At 35.2% G+C, this 18,315-nt stretch overlaps 1 protein-coding gene and 1 long non-coding RNA gene across 2 annotated transcripts in view; one reads left to right on the top strand and one right to left on the bottom strand.

The window, feature by feature from the left end:
• Positions 1–1,681, top strand: part of LOC145291528 (uncharacterized) — a 122,959-nt gene extending 121,278 nt beyond the window's left edge. Inside the window, exon 4 of the long non-coding RNA XR_013869453.1 lies at positions 1,591–1,681. This is a non-coding gene — a long non-coding RNA (uncharacterized LOC145291528). The remainder of the gene's footprint in view (positions 1–1,590) is intronic.
• LOC145291527 (uncharacterized) overlaps positions 1–18,315 on the bottom strand; it is a 1,250,821-nt gene that overhangs the window by 383,953 nt on the left and 848,553 nt on the right. Inside the window, exons 89-91 of the mRNA XM_080137518.1 lie at positions 9,411–9,461; positions 5,158–5,202; positions 726–767 (exon numbers count right to left, since the gene is read on the bottom strand). Of these exons, the coding sequence (XP_079993644.1) occupies positions 726–767; positions 5,158–5,202; positions 9,411–9,461 (138 nt within the window). The remainder of the gene's footprint in view (positions 1–725; positions 768–5,157; positions 5,203–9,410; positions 9,462–18,315) is intronic.

Here is an 18,315-nt window from a genome sequence, read left to right as displayed (position 1 = left end):
CTGCAAAAAATCACGTTTTTATTTAAAGAATTAAAAAGCCAATGATTTTTGACAAATTTGAAATGCTAAAATGTTGCAACGTTCATTTTGTTTTTCTAATGCTACTACAACATATTTTACAAACATTTGTTTATATTAGTCATACTGAAATACAGTTTATATTAGTCATACTGAAATATAGTTAATATTAGTCATACTGAAATATAGTTTATATTAGTCATACTGAAATACAGTTTATATTAGTCATACTGAAATACAGTTTATATTAGTCATACTGAAATACAGTTTATATTAGTTATACTGAAATACAGTTTATATTAGTCATACTGAAATATAGTTTATATTAGTCATACTGAAATATAGTTTATATTAGTCATACTGAAATATAGTTTATATTAGTCATACTGAAATACAGTTTATATTAGTCATACTGAAATATAGTTTATATTAGTCATACTGAAATACAGTTTATATTAGTCATACTGAAATACAGTTTATATACTGAAATACAGTTTATATTAGTCATACTGAAATACAGTTTATATTAGTCATACTGAAATACAGTTTATATTAGTCATACTGAAATACAGTTTATATTAGTCATACTGAAATACAGTTTATATACATAAGTTCAATTAGTATATTACTATTTACAGCTTTATATTATTTATAAACATAATCTCAAGATAGTAATACATGTATTTAATGATGAGTAACATTCTCACCTGTTTTTTCAGCTTGTGGCGCAGAAATTGATACCATAGATACTAAAAGATCAAAACGTTCATATTGATTCATAAAAATGTATTTTTCTTTACCTTTTTAATAAAAAAAAAAACTTAAATAATTCTACCACATCAAACAAGTCTAAAAATATTTCTAAATGACATTCAGCGACAGTCTATATTTGACATTTTATAGCTACATATCTAAAGTTATGCTTTATACAGAAAATATCATATTTCACCCAGAACTATTTAGAATTTTAAAAAATCTATTAAAAATGTATAAAATATGTGAATAATTTTATGTGTGTGGCAATAAAGTTTCAATATTTTAAATTATTTTCCTGCTAGAATAAATATCATCTTGATATATCTATCAATTTGATCCAACTGTAAAAATTTCTCAATTTAAATATCATATAAAAAGAAAGCATTATAATATAATCTGTTAAGCCAGCTGTATACTATTTGCTTGTATGACTACATTTTTCATAAATTTTACAAATCTCCAAAAAATTTTTTTCCAGTTTTATAAATAATCTCGTTATGGAACGACTTGTCAATAATGCATATAGCAAGAATATTTTTTAACTGTTCTATTTATTTAAAATAATTATGGATTTTGTAAAACATTAAAACTCTTCCAGTAACAAAGCATCAACCTGCTCTGAGAGACATACTTGCTTAACTGCTTGGCAGCTCTTTGGAAAATCTACTCTCTCTCTTTAATATTCAGCTCTAACTCCTATTCTTACTCTTCCTCTTTATTCAGTGGGTGGTCTATAGCTGCCTTCCTTTCCTACTTTCTGAAATCTTTTCACCCTGACTGATTCTGACCTTTTGTTGTCACTATTTGATCATCCAGATGTTGATCACTCTAGACATGCACCAGAACATCTGTAGATAACCCTGAATGATTGAATGAATAAAAGAGTGAGACAAGCAATGGATAAAGTAAGTATCTGATTTATTTTTGGGTGAAAACTATCTTGTTTGTATTTACCAACTAAAAATAACTTATGATATGAAAAATTATGCATTAGTTGAGTTTCCTTAAAAAATGATGAAGCAACTCAGCTATGATCATTTCTGTAGATTTTGAAAAAGATGTCACTAAAATGCTACATTGTTGGCTGGCTTTGTCCACATAAAAGCCATTTTCATTCTTCAGTTTGACAATTTGATTTTTCAATTGACTGTTCACTTTGACATGGATGTAGAAACACTACACATGTCCTGCAGTGTTCCTTTTCTAATACCGCTTTTTGTCTCATAAAACAAACTACTTGATTCATTAAATGCTTTCAGAAAATCATACTTTTGAAATTGTTCCCATGTGTTGTTGTACAACACTTATTCTTGATTCACTATTTTGATGAGCCCAAGGTTTTGGTTCTTTAAGCAGAACTGCCAAAGAGTAAGCTGAATACAGGTATATTCATAGGTGGACCAGAGATTCATCACCATGAGTAATGCTCAGTCATAAGAGTTGTGGCATCAAATAAGCATGAAATTTGGTAGCCAAGTAGATTTGCTAAAAGCAAAGGCATACAAACCTGCATGGTCACTTATCTGGAGGAGCAAGTGAATACAAGATCAAGCATAGAGAATCAGTGACTGTTGCAAACTCTAGTCTGTTTGGAAATGTGTTTGAGAGGGAAATCAATCACCTGCTACTTCTAGAAATTGATCTCTCAAACGTCAGACTGAAGATACCTAGATGATTGACATTCACTAAAATTAGATAATCCAGCTGGTTAATAGCTGATGCTCTTATAGCGTTGAGATAATTAGTGTCATCAGAAATAACTACTCGAGAACGATAGACCATCAAATTGTGAAGGCAAACATCCTTATCACACAGTCCACAAAGAATGGCATCATACTTTTTGGTTGAGCAAATAGGGGTAGTTAACAAAACGATTGTTTTAGAGATAATTTTGAACAAACAGCAATATTATCACCCTTTCTCTTCTGTCTATCACCTGGGAAGATAGAATATGCATTGAGATGAAATTCTTGATGATGAACGACTGGATGCAGCCATGTTTCTGTGATCATAATAACACCAAAACTGTTCTTTTATAGCTAGCTGCAACTGGCAAAGCTTAGATAGCCGTGAGCATGCATTTGTGTAGAAAATAGTTGGAAAGACATGAGATGAGGTATCTTTGATACATAAGAAATACTGAGTAAATCCGATAATCGTTAGTATTATGAAAAAATATCTTTTAATTCCTTTGGTTTTAGGAATAACTATTTTTTTTAATGATTGAAATGCTAAAATCTTGCAACATTCATTTCTGCTTTTCTAATGGTCAGAATATATTTGCTGATGACAGTGGTTTTTTTCTCAACTTGAGAGCAAATCAGAATGAACACATATCTATAGCAATGACTGAATTCATAGTAAATAATCTCTAATGGAATGAAAAGTGCCCATAAATGGTCACATTTAATGTTATTAAGACAAATCTCCTTTACTTTAACAATTATAAGAAGCCTTCCCAACCAACAATTGCAATGGCTGCTAACAGTCTTCAACATTCAAACTCCTCTACCTAACATTCACAAATAACATGAATTGGAATAAATACATAGAAGATACTGTTAAGTCTGCTGCAAAGAAAATGGACTACATCTATGAAGCTAGAGAACGTCTCACATCTGTCAGTATTCTATACCTCTGGCATGGAGTACTGTTATGGTGAGCTACGATGTTTATTCTTTCGCTGCTGGAAGTTCAAGTGCCCCGAAACGTTGTCTGCGCATGCGGCTAGAGGCACTTTTTTACTAAATTACTAAATTCAATGTTTTGATTTTTTGACCAATCAGAGAATTTTCCAAGCTGTCGGAAATTTGGTGTCAGTGGGAGACGATGAGAATCTTTAAAAGGGCTCTGTATTTTCCAAAAAAAAACAGTTAACAAAAATTCAGAGATAGTGTTGGAAGGCATATATCACTACTGTCTGCAACTCAACTCTAACACGACAAAACACTTTGAACACAACAGTCAGCTAATCAGACAATGTAGGCGAACACACAGACACAGAAACAGTAACTAACTTGTGCATTCCCCCTTTTATTATCGTATGCTCACTTGAAATTAAGTTTATGAAAATAATTATTTTAAAACTTCTTACATTTTTCAATGAACCTTCCAGAGTGATTAATTAACTCTACTCAAAAACTTTCAGTGAAAATTATTTTATATAGTTGAGTGAGGAAGTTTTCTTTACGATTTACAGACCCGTGAACTAATCACGGCTCTGGAATTATCAACTCAAACTTTCTCGAAATCTCAAACTAATTTCCCCCTTTTGTTCACTCATAAATGAACTATTATTTTCAATGAAAATATTTCCTAAAATGTAGTAAATCTTTTTCCTTTTATAAATTGAGAGTTAACCTTGTTTGTTATGTTGATATATTTTCTACGAAAGAACCTCGTAAATTCGACTCTCTGTCTCGCTCTCTTTACTTCTTTTCCCCACAATAATAACATTAATTAATAATACATAAACAATAAAAAAACTAGGAATAGGCCAAACTGTTGACATATCTAGACTGATGCACCAACCACTAGTATCTTCATGAACTGATTCCAAAAAGTCTTTAACCTTAAGTTCCACACTGTTTGCCAAGCACCAAGCCTGGCCCCATCGCCACGGTATTATATCCCTATGCTTGTTTTACAAGTACTTGGACAGAATATGCTATAAGGAACTCGCTACACATGTACCTTGCCAATATAAACACTCTAAATCAACTTGTCAAGCAACAAAATCACACCCTTCATTGTAGCAGTCAATAGATACTAAAATGATTTCTACCCTCACACCACGTGTCTTTGGAATTCCTTTTCTATTTCTTGTATTCACAACTCTGGTAAAATGTAGAAATTTACATGTAATAAGAACATGCATCTCTGCATAACTTCCTGCTTAAGACTCTCTTATTGATCTGGTCCCCAATCTAAAGTAAACCCTTATGTCTCAAAGGCAGTGTGCCTTATTGGAGGTGAATCAAATTAAAAATAAAAATGTAATTATCATATGTGTCTTATTTTAGAAATATTTGTGCCTATATAGATCCCACTGCTGTACAGTTTACATACATAATAAATTCAATGGATATATTAGTATTTAAGCTGTTATATTATTTCTGTTATAAGCAGAAATAAAGGGAAATAACTCTAAAGAAGTATGATTGTCTCCCTTGGCAAACTGTATGGACCAAGACGGCCGACTCACATTATTTACAATATCTTTCTTGTAAAGTTATCATTTTTTTCTATTGTTAATAAGTAGTTTTATGCTCATAGAAAGTGTTTTGCAACAAATGACATTCATACAAACACAACAATGTTTAACCAAAATCTCAAGAGAATAATCTTGCATGTATGTATTTTGTGATAAGATATTATTCTTACCTGGCTGAGATACTGCAATACTAGGCCCACCAATTGTTGTCTTTTCTGTTAAATGATTAGAAGAACATTTAATTTTAGTTCATAGAAAAATGTAATTCATTTATCTTTTTAATAAGAAATCTCTTAAATAATTGTATCATATCAAGCACATATAAGAATATTTCCAAATACATTACATTCAGCAATTGCCCATATATTGTTTTAATATTCCAATGAGTTATTGTAGATAATGACCTTGTCTCAGCATATCACAAGGATGTTTGTAATTGTCACATTTGTTTAGAATTTTAACTGATTTATCAAAACAATTACCAAAACAAAATATTGCAGACGTAAACATGTTGGACAAGAATTATCTAAGTTATCTACGTTGGATTTATTTCTTAGATGCGGAATTTAGAAGAAAATCTTACTCTTTCTGTGGTATGTATTTCAACATAAACAAATATTTATAGGAGCATTCTAAAACCAATATTCTGATAAGTCTTATAGATTGCAGAAATAACGATATAAACTAAGCAAAATATTGTGTACAACATGACGCATGCAACCCATTAAACATTTAATAAGTGAAGAATAACCATGATATACGAGGAGCGTGCAATAAGTAATGCCCCTGACCCACTTCCAGTTGTCTGATCTAGCTGAAATTTTTCATGTGCAATGATTTATATCTCTATGGGTTATGTGGCAAATTACAGCTCTGAACTAATCGTTGTTTCTGTTTTACAGGTGTTTGAACTGAGTCAGGTGTGAAATGGAGCCTGTCGAATGTCGAGCAGTGATCTGGTTTTTGTATTTGAAAGGACGCACACCACAGGAGACTTTTGATGAAATGAAAGCAACTTATGGTGATAATGCCCCATCATATGACCTTGTAAAACGCTGGCATCGGGAATTCAAACATGGCCGGAAGTCTGTGGAAATAGCTCCCAGACCTGCCCCCCCCCCCTCTACCATTGATGAGGCATCTGTCCATCAAGTTGAGGCTGCCATTTTGGAAGATCGGTGCATTGCTATTTGTCAAATAGCCCAAGATATCAAGATTAGTACAGGATCTGTGGAAACTATCATTCATGACCATTTGCATATGCATAAGGTGTCTACCAGATGGATTCCCAGGTTGCTCACACAATTCCAGAAGCGAGAACGTGTTGAGTGCTCGAGGATGAATTTGGAGATGTGCCAAGAAGATGAGTCAAAGTTTTTCAAAAGACTGATTACACAGGATAAAACCTGGGTCCATCACTATGATCCAGAGACCAAAGCCAAGTCAATGCAGTGGAAACACTTGGACTCACCACCACCAAAGAAGGCAAGTGTGCAGCCCTCCGCTGGCAAGGTCATGCTCACAGTCTTCTGGAACCAGGACGGAGTAGTGATGACAGGCATGAAGGTGCATTTAATATATTAGTATTTATATGTATTATTATTCATTAGACTACTGTTCTCATCTGGAGTGTGATCTTCACAACATTTCGGTCGATATGACCGCCGACCTTCTTCAGGTGTTTAAAACTGCAATCGAAGCACATGTTCCCACACAGAAATTCTATAGCAAGCCCCATTCTCACCAATGGTTTACTTCTACTTGTGCAGCTGCCATTGCTCAAAGGCAGCATGCGTGTGGCAGATTCAATCGACAAAAGTCCAGTAACAACAGACAGAAGTATATAGAAGCTAGAAGTAATTATAAGAGAGTAATAGCGACAGCTAAGACAGATTACACTGAAACCACCAGAAAACATATCGAAGCACAGAAATTAGGAACCTGTGATTTTTGAAAAATCTACAACAGTGTAGTAAATAATGGGTAGTCAACGATTCCCCCACTATCAAACAATCATTAGGTTGCTTGCATGCCAAGCAACAACGCTAATCTGTTTGTCAGTCAGTTTGCCTCAAACTCCACATTGGACCCGGCACACCACTCCCTCCCCGACTTTCTTTTGTGGACAGACGCAACACTAGACGTTTGAAAATCACCCCTTCTCAGGTACATGGTATCATAAAAAACCTAGACACCTCAAAAGCATGTGGACCCAATCTAATCTCGGCTGTGCTATTTAAAAAATGCTCTGCTGAGGTTGGTCCAGTTCTCTCCAAGCTTTACAATAAATGCCTTAACGAATCTTGCTTTCTTGACTGCTGGAAAACCGCTTCTGTGGTACCAGTCTTCAAGAATTCTGGTGAAAGAACTGCCCCATTAAATTATCATCCCATTAGCCTCTTCCCACTTTTCGCCAAAATATTTGAATCCTTAATTAATCAAACCCTAGTCCAACACCTAACAGCTGCTAAATTCCTGACTGACAAACAATATGGATTTAGGCAAGCCCGTTCCACAGCAGGTATCTTAACTCTAATCTCCAAACGTATATACCATTCACTGGACAAAACAGGGGAGGGTAGAGCGGTAGCCCTCGATATATCTAAGGCTTTTGATAGGGTATGGTATGATGGTCTTCTAAGGAAAATTAGATCATATGGTATCACTGGAAGAATACATAATGTAATTAAATCCTTCTTAAGTAAGAGAAAAATCCAAGTTGTCCTCAATGGTCATACATCTAAACAATATGATATAAATGCGGGAGTACTTCAGGGGTCTATCTTTGACCTTTATTATTCTTGATATTCATAAATGACCTCCCTGATAAAATTGTTTCGGAGATGGGTATATTTGCTGATGACACCACTCTCTATAATAGGCACGAGGGGAAAACAAATGAACACATATCTAAGGAAATGGCAGAAAGACTAGAGGATGACCTCCAATCTGTAGTGGAATGTGGACAAAAATGGATGGTCACATTCAATGCTGCCAAGACTAAGCTTGTTTCCTTCAATAACTACAAGAAACCTTCTCTATCACCAATAGCAATGGCCAAGAACACATTACCTGAAAGTACTTCTTTTAAACTCTTTGGCCTAACGTTTACAGGGAACATGACCTGGAATAGATACATTGAGAGCATTGCCAAGGCTGCTACAAAGAAGGTGAGCTCTCTCTACCGTGCTAGAAAACTACTTATGCATGAAAGTATCCTGGACCTCTAAAAGTCCACCTTTCCCCCATGTATGGAGTACTGTTGTCACATTTTGGGCTGGTGCATCTGCTGTTTGTCTCTCACTCCTGGACAGGGTTCAAAAGAGAGTCGCCAACCTGATAGGTTCTGAACTGTCATCTAAGCTTCAGCCTCTGTCCCATCGACTAAATGTTGCATCCCTCTGCCTGTTCTACTAGTACTTTAATGATAAATGCTCTGATGAACTACAAGCACTTGTACCTCTTCGACGTGACTACCCCCGACAAACAACTAAGTCCCACCCCTTTACAGTAGAGATCCCTAGGTGTAAGAAAGCCTTTTACTCCAATAGTTTCTTCCCCAGAACTGCAAGACTTTGGAACTTGCTTCCAGGATTCTGCTTTCCCAACTGTATTGATATGCAGAAATTCAAGTGTAATGTGAACAATCATCTTGCTACTCATCTCCCTTCATAATGCCCCTGAACCTTATGTCCCCGATAGTAGCCCTCTACTTTAAAGTGGCACTGTGTCTTGTTTGAGGTGAAAATTGATTTAAAAAAAAAAAAAAAAAAAGGTGTATCTTGTTGAACTTGGGAATTTGGACGTAATTTCGAGCGGAACCCTTTATTCACTTCATGAGGGTAGCATGCTCTTGTTACATCAGCCATGACTGGATAGAGGGCCTAAGTAATTCGCAAATGTATATTTTGGTCGTCCACGCTGAGGATTGAACCTTCAACCTTCAGGAGAATATCACAAGGACATGCGGCGCAGTGGTTAGAGTACTGGGGAAAATCAATTGTAAAAGTGATATTCTCTTAAAGGTTGAAGGTTCAATCCTTCATATGAGTGACCGAAATATACATATGCGAATTACTTAGGACCTCTATCCAGTCATGGCTGACGGAACAAGAGCACACGACCCCCGTGAAGTAAATAAAGGGTTCCGGTCGAAATTCTGTTCAAATTCCCGAGTTCAACAGAAACATTCCTGAGTTTGACAAGATACATCTGAAGAAGGTTGGAGGTTATATCGACCGAAACGTTGTGAAAATCACACTCAATATGAGAACAGTAGTCCGATGAATAATACTACAAATAACCAATCCTCATCTCAAAACTTCAGAAATGTTAGTATTTATACTTTTATATTATTTTTAACAACAATCCAAAAGAGAGTAATGCAGAGATGTATTTCGTGATGAGATAATTTTATTCTTACCTGAAACAAGAGTTCCTACAGTTTGTGGTGCACCATAAGATGGTACTGTCACTAAAAGATGAAAATAGTCATATTACATTTTATTTAATAAAAATGCATTCTTTTTACTCTTTTAATAAAAATATCTTAAATAATTGTACTATATCAAACAAATATAAAAATATTTTCAAATGCATTTCACTCAGCAATGATCTAATATTTACCTTTTAATATTTAGCATAACATGCTAGGATCAAATAATTGAAGTCAGGTTTTGCACAAAAAAATGTCACATTTACTTCAGAACTATTTAGAGAAAATCTTTGGAAAAATCTATAATCAATGTATAAATTATATGAATAATTTCATACGATGCCTAATATTTGAAGTTATTTTTCTGCAAGCATAAACACATATTTCAACTTGATGACAATCAATGGGAACTGGACAATTAATGTCTTTTGATGAGAATTTTTCAATTTAAATAGTATGTTTATATGAAAAGAAAACATCATAATATAATCTGTCAAGCCAGCAATACAACACATGTTTCTATTATTATATAAATCCAAAATTATTTTTTCTGTGATTTTATGAATAATTTCCCAATGGAACTGTTTGCCAACAATGTTTATCACAAGATTGTTTATAATTGTCATATTTGTTCAGGAGTGTAACTTGCAAGACACCAAAACTCTTTCTAAAACAAACTTTTACAGAAATAAAAAGCTGTTGGCTCAGAATTATCTAAGTTATCTCCCTTTGATTTATCTCTTGACAATGTTAGAGAAAGAGTTCTTGTACATTAATCTCTGTTAACTCGTTTCACCCATGTGCAACATTTAGGATGAAATCTTACCCTCTTTCTTAAAAATAGACTGATAGTTCCTCAAAGAAACATGCCTTCCTAGCAAACTGTGCCCCTACTTCACTTCTGATAGTTACTGCATAGACTCTCAGAGAAACATAAAACAAAATAAGTAACATTCACTTATTTCTCTATTTACAACCCTAGCACCATGTTTTCTTGTATTTGGGAGCATAATGTATTGATTTCTTATTACTTTTCTTGTTCTCTTCTTTCATATTGTTGGTTGGTTGTTTTTGGTTTACGGCTTATCAACCTTTTTCAGGTTATTTAATGCCGAATCTAGTTATTTTGAGGAACGATTTTTAATGGAGAATATTTGTTTTTTAAGTCGGATTCTATTTAACCCATAGTTGGGACCCTAACAGGTACTACCACTCCGGGTCAGAGTGGACCTGGGAGCAATGGCAATTAAAGGGTGGCTCCACACTCCCCAAGGCGCGCATGGTGGGGCCTCACCATCGGATATAGTTTTAGGTCATATCCAGGACCATTGTATAAAGGGTTCTTTTTAAATTTTTTTATAAAGGCCAATTTTTTTAAGCTATAAGAGTATGGTGTAGGGATTGTTTTTATCAAATAACTCCTTAATATTGTTTTCTTTGTAGAATCGATTTTTTACTGTTACAAAATCAGTACATTCAATTAATGTGTTTGATTGTGAGTGATGTTTGACAAGGTATACAGATGGGTTGGCTTTCTTTTTTTAGGAGATATGAGTCGGTTAAGTGAGTATGGCCTATTTTTATTCTTGTTAGTTCGACTTCTTCTTTTCTGTTTAGTTTCGTATTTTTCCAGGAGGAGAATGTTTGGGTGTGCATTTTTTGGCTATTGTTATGAGTACTTCCGTGAATTCTTCTATTGTTTGGATTTGATGTTCTGTTAATTTTAGTGAACAAAGTTCTTTAAATTCGGCCCAGTTGGCTTTGTTTGTGTTCCACCTGGTATGTGGTTTTGGATGGAGTTACTATAATTGATTATAATAGGGAAGTGATCACTTCCACAGGGTTCTTCGTAAGTTCTCCATGTATAATCCAAGAAGCTTGATGGATCACACATGGTAAGATCAACGGCACTAGTTGATCCGTTTGTTGGAATTAAGTATGTGGGATTTTTTTGATTGAGAAGGCACAAGTTATTTTTGTTAATTAATTGTTCAATTTTGTTTCCTTTTGAGTTTGTGACTTCGCATCCCCATAACGTACTGTGGCAGTTAAAGTTTCCTAGAAGAATGAATGGTGAAGGTAGTTGTTTTATTAAATTTTCTAGTTCATTTTCATTTATTGGTTCATGAGGAGGGAGGTATATTGAGCAGATTGTGATTGTTTTGTGTAATATGACTTGAGTTGTAATTGCGTGGAGATTTATTTTGAGAGAGAAATTGCTTTGAGGTATGTTATTCCTTACAAGAATTGAGGTGCCTCCATTAGCACGAAGTCCTGTGTTATGAAAATAGTTGTATTGTTCATAGTTTGGTGTTTTGAAATGGTTATTGTTTTGTAGGAAGGTTTCTTGTAAGCAAACAATGGCTGGGTTGGAGAGTGAGATAAGTATAAGAACTTCATTATAATTAGATCTTATTCCACGACAATTCCATTGGATAATTTGTTGTGTTTTATTTCTATCCATGAGGATGTTTAGTTTTCCTCTATTTCCATCTCTTTAGAAGTAGAGGGTTTATCTTTTGTCGGAGTTTGTGTCTTTGGTGAAGTGTTTTGCTGGGTTTTTTCTTTTTTTTTGTTTGGATCTGGACGTCGATCTGGATCTTGCTTGAAATGTTGCTGTTTTGGCTTATTGTTCATTTTTTCCCCTCTTGATTACTTGTGTTTGGTTTCTTTTTTATCTAGGGTGTTCGGTTTCCATTTTTTCTAGAATTTGGAATCTATTTTGAATGTCTATTGTTTGGCTTTTTTCTTTTCTGGAACGTTCTTTATTTGCTGTTTTATCATTGCTTATGTTTTTATTAATTTCTGGTGGTTGTTTTGTTGGTTTCTGTGATAATTTTTTAAATGGTTCTGTTGTGGATGGAATATTATTTTCTTTGTTTGGATTTGTTATTTCTATTTTGTTTCCCAGATTTGAGTATTTTTCTTTTAGGCTATTTTGAAATTCTGGCCATTCTTTAATATTTAATGTTATCAGTTTGTTTATCAGTTCCCTATATTGATCATGTATTTCATTATGTTGGCATGGTTTAGTTGTTTTTTTTGTTGTCTCAGCATATGTGTTGTCTTTCATGTACGTCTCAACTATTTTTCTGGCTTCTGGAAAGGTTGTGTTTTTTTTTGTACTTCTATAATTTCTCTTTCTTTTTTATATGTTTTGCATATTTTAGAGAAGACCGAGTGATCTTCTTTGCAGTTAGCGCATTTCCCCTCATTTATGCATTTTTCTTCGGTGTGGTCAGGCTCTTTGTTGCCGCATTTTCCACATATTTTTATTCCTTTACAGGCTTCTTTATTGTTGTGGTGGCAACCACTTATTTGCATATGCGAATAACATAACACTATAAATGGCAAGCCTAGGTTGGCCTTGGTGTGTCTTACTCAAATGCCACCGGAAGTGACGCCGAAGAGCGTACATGTCCTCCCACCAAGACTCTCTGACTCGACACCGTCATTTGTACATATTGTAAATATACCTTTTCTTTAATACACTTATTATTGCGTTATCTTGTTGTTTGCGTCTTCATTGTATTTCCTTACTAATTATTGTTCAACCTTGCAACCACAACAGTTGGCGACGAGATATGAAGCGTCAAATATAACAGTTTGACGAAGAAAAAAACTCTAACGTGGCAAAAGCGACAATTTACGCCGTTTTCTGGGAATCCGACTTGCAAACGAATGTAAAAGTGAATTTTTGTTTTGTTGCTACACGACAAATCTTACTAAAGGACCAACTTGCAAACGAAAAGCGAACTTTGTTCTGTCGCAAAAACGACAGGTCAGACCCGCATTACGAAAAGCAAGGAAGTAACCTATGAAAAAAGTTCACCAGTGGATTCTAATTACTGTTCTCCGTAAACAAAACAACAACTAAAGGACTTTTTAATTAATGTTTTGGTTGACGTCGGTACTAAAAGGAAATACCACAGCTAAAACTAAAATTCAAGGAAAGGATTTTTTTTCTTGAAGTTGTCACTGAATAACGGATAATACAGTAAAACGTCACGAAAAAAAAAGGTAATATCAATTTAAGAGGTATTTTAATTACTAAAATACTAGAGAAAAAAAAAAACTCAAAGAACTAAATGTACTGCATACATTTATTCAATTGTGACTCGAAAAAAAAAAAAAAACCCAAACTTTTATTTTGTGGAAAGAGTTACTTATTAGTAAGTGCCTAAAAACGGAAAGTCAATTCCATTGCGTGATTCCAGATAAACCTGTTTTATTTTTTTTTTTTGCAGCGTGACTCGCAAAAAGAATATATTATTGCAAGCAGCGATATTATTATTGAAAACAGGAGCTTACAGCAATTTGCCTTTTTGTAACCCAAACCGGTGTATATTGTACATGGTACAATATTTTTTTTTAACTACACACTAAAAAAAAAAAAAAAAAAAAAAAAACATGGAAGACTTATCAAAAATGTTCATGCAATTTTTACAAGCACAGGCTGAGCGGGATGAACGCAGACAAGCTGCCAAAAACGAGTTTTTGCAAACACAAATACAGGCACAGGCTGACCGCGAGGAAAAGAGAGAGGACAGATTATTGAAATGGCAGCAGGAACAAGAAGAAAAGCAGAAAATGGCACAATTAAAGCAGAAAAAACTGCAATTGGAACAGGAAGAAAGGCATAAGAAACTACAATTGGAATATGAAGAAAGACAAGAGGAACGTTTTGCTAAAACACTGGAACTACTAAAGAGTAATCGAGAAAATGTCGATAGTGTTAATTTCTCCCATACAACTATTTTTAATAGCATGGACACATTTCATTATGTGCCTGAGGAAGAGAAGAATTTTGAAGCATACTACACAAGATACGAGGATGTTTTTCAACTGGACTGTAAAAATTGGCCAAATAGTCAGAAAGTGAGCCTCTTACTCAGAAAATTGGGTACATCAGAACACAGCAAATTCGTAGATTACATATTACCTAAAAAAACTGCGGAATTAGAGTTCATGGAAGCTGTAAAATTACTAAAAGAATTATTTAATCCAAATATATCTGTTTTTCATAAAAGATGGCTGTGCATGAATCTAAGAAAGATGGACAACCAAGATTATTTGACATACGCATCAGTTGTCAATAAAAACTGCGATAATTTTAAGCTTGCAGAACTAACGGTAGAAGATTTTAAATGTCTAATCTTCGCTCAAGGGTTAGTTTCCACGAAAAATGCAGAAATACGCAGACGAGTGTTGTCTAAGCTGGAATCTGAGCAAGATTTAACCCTCCAGAAACTAGCAGAGGACTGTGAAAGGGCCATTACACTAAAAAAGGATTAAAAAAATATAGAAGAATCCGGAGTGGCATATGTAAGAAAAGTTAGAAAACCATACGCACCAACCAAGAACTTTACAAAGAAAAGCAATGGAACGGGATATTCCAAAGATAATAACCATAAATATAGTACAGAATATAACAAGCCTCTTCCAAAATATAACTGTAAGAGATGTGCAGAAAAGCATTGGGAATCAGATTGTCCTTATAAGAAGAAAAAATGCTACATTTGTAAGAAGGTGGGACACAAAAGCGATTGCTGCAGATATAAAGATTACACCAGAAAGAGAGTACAGCAAACAAAATCAAATACAAAATTAGACAAAGATCGGCGAAAATACGTAAAAGTGGAAATATTTAAAACATCAATAAAGTTACAACTTGACTTCGGCTCCGATGTTTCTATAATAAACCTGAATACGTGGAAAAAGTTGGGAAAACCGGCCATGATGAAAACTAGTAAAGCAGCCCGGACGGTAACTGGTGGTGGTATAAAATTTGAAGGAGAAGTTGTCCTCCCGATAAAATTGAAAGGGATTTCGAAGAAATTAAAAATATTCGTACTAAAAAATAGTGAAAATCTGTTTGGAATAGATTTAATTGAGAAATTCGGACTATGGGATAAGCCAATCAATACATTCTGTAAAAAATTAGAATGTTCTTCAACAACAGTAAATATAAAAGACGATTTAAAAGAATTATTTCCTGAGGCATTCACGACTAACTTAGGTCGCTGCAATAAATTCAAGGCCTCGTTTGAACTTAAAGAAAGCGCCAGCCCAATTTTTAGAAAAAAGCGAAATGTTCCGTTCGCTGGGTTGGAAAAGATTGATAAAGAATTAAATAGATTGGAACAGACGGGAATTCTATCAAAAATAGAACACAACGAGTGGGCAGCCCCCACCGTATACGTAAAGAAAAAGAATGACGAAGTTAGAGTGTGCGCAGACTTTTCGACCGGGGTCAACTCCCTATTAAAAGATCACCATTACCCCCTACCAAGCCCAGAGGAAATATTCACGAAGTTGAATGGGGGTAATATCTTCTCCAAGATAGACTTGAGCGACGCGTATTTGCAAATACCGGTTGAGGAGAATTGCTCAAAAATACTATGCATCAATACGCATAAGGGATTATACAAATACAACCGATTGCCTTTTGGCATCAAAGTAGCGCCTGCCATCTTTCAGCAAGCGATGGACACCATGCTAAGTGGTATTGAGTGCGCATGTGCATACCTGGACGACATTGTTGTCAGGAGCAAATCCCTAGAAGAACATAAGGAACATTTGAAACAAGTATTTACTCGAATACAAGAATTCGGCTTTAAAGTAAAAGAAAGTAAATGTGACTTTTGTATGAGCAAGATTAAGTATCTTGGACACATAATAAACAAACATGGACGACGTCCAGACCCAGACAGATCTGCAGCAATAAAAAATATGCCAGCACCCGATAATGCAGAGTTTCTTAGGACTCGCAAATTATTACCAATCTTCTATTGAAGGAATGCATAACTTGCGAGCCCCCTTAAATAATCTGCTTAAAAAGGATACACCGTGGAACTGGACGCAAGAATGTCAAACCGCTTTTGACAAAATAAAGAGCGCACTAACATCCGAATTATTCTTAACGCACTTTGACACAAACTTAAAAATAGTCGTCGCTAGTGATGCTAGCTCCTACGGCTTAGGAGCATGCATTCAACATATTATGCCGGATGGGTCTAGAAAACCAATAGCGCACGCTTCGAGAACGCTGATACCAGCCGAAAGGGCATATTTACAAATCGAAAAAGAAGCGTTGAGCATAATCTTTGCCGTGACTAAATTTCACCGATATTTATATGGTAGACAATTCATACTTGAAACCGACCATAAACCGTTAGTCACGATCTATGGATCAAAAAAAGGATTGCCGGTATACACCGCAAATAGATTGCTGCGCTGGGGTACAATACTACTTAATTACGATTTCCAACTACAACATCTAGCATCAAAAAAGATTTGCCATGCGGATGGACTGTCAAGACTGATACCACAGAAACACAATCTGGAAGAATCAGTCATTGCAGCAATTCGGACAAATGTTGAAGTAAAAAATATGGTAGCAAATATCATTAAGGAACTACCCGTAACTTTGTCGGACATTAAAAGGGAAGCCGAGAAAGACGAATATATAAAGGACATAAAAGAGAAAATTATAACGGACACAAAGGTGCAGGAAGTTTTCTCCATATGTGACGATGTGTTACTGTACAGCGAGAGAGTGGTAATACCCAAAACATTGCAGAATAGGATGTTAAGAGATTTCCACACAGGACATCTGGGGATAAATCGAATGAAGTCGTTAATGAGAAGCTACGTGTACTGGCGTAACATGGACACTGACATAGCGACAACAATTGATAAATGTAAAGGATGCCAGTTAGCGGCAAAATCTCCACCTATAGTACACAAACCTTGGCTGAAAACCGACCAACCATGGTCGAGAATCCACATGGACTTCGCTGGTCCAGTAGGTGAAAACTATTATTTAATTGTAGTGGATAGTTTCACAAAATGGCCGGAGGTAATGCGTTGCAGGAATCCAACAACGAACAACTCAATAGGGTTCCTACACGAATTGTTTGCAAGATTCGGTGTACCAGACACACTGGTCACTGACAACGGAACGCAGTTCACATCCGCAGAGTTTAAGGAATTTTGCGACACGTTCCGAGTGAAGCACATCACGACTCCGCCATATCATCCAAGGTCGAACGGCCTCGCGGAAAGGTTCGTGGACACGCTAAAATGAGCGTTAAAGAAATCCATTGGAACACCAACAGAAAAAGCTTTGCAACAATTCTTGCAAGTATATAGGATTACACCACATCCTAGTACACCATCAAACATATCACCAGCTGATCTAATGTTTGCCAGAAAGGTAAAATCAGCGTTTGACAAACTATTGCCAAGGCAGGCAATTATCCGAAACGCTACACACACAAGAAGAAAGAAATATAACTCGGGAGATCGAGTATATTTTAAGTGCTACAGAAATAACACATCTTACTGGGAATGTGGAGTAGTGGATAAACGCATTGGTGATTGTACATACATGATTAAAGGTCCACAGAATATACATAAAAGGCACCTAAATCAGATAACAAAACGTCATATCCAAGATGATGATGATACGACAACAGTCGAAGAGGAGGACACCATAGATATCATATACGAATCTTTTAATTTGGAACCGCCTCAAAATGCACCTGAACCCCAAAGATCAGGTAGGAAAAGAAAAGTGAATGAACCATTAATGGTAAACCCAAAAAGAAAAAGATATTGAAATCTGTGTGACTTCAAATCTTGAGAGGGGGGTGTTGTGGTGGCAACCACTTATTTGCATATGCGAATAACATAACACTATAAATGGCAAGCCTAGGTTGGCCTTGGTGTGTCTTACTCAAACGCCACCGGAAGTGACGCCGAAGAGCGTACATGTCCTCCCACCAAGACTCTCTGACTCGACACCGTCATTTGTACATATTGTAAATATACCTTTTCTTTAATACACTTATTATTGCGTTATCTTGTTGTTTGCGTCTTCATTGTATTT

Source organism: Euprymna scolopes, chromosome 12 (genome assembly GCF_053919585.1).
Source record: "Euprymna scolopes isolate OS-2025 chromosome 12, ASM5391958v1, whole genome shotgun sequence".
Classification (NCBI taxonomy): domain Eukaryota; kingdom Metazoa; phylum Mollusca; class Cephalopoda; order Sepiida; family Sepiolidae; genus Euprymna; species Euprymna scolopes.
This window is presented reverse-complemented; position numbering and strand designations above follow the sequence as displayed.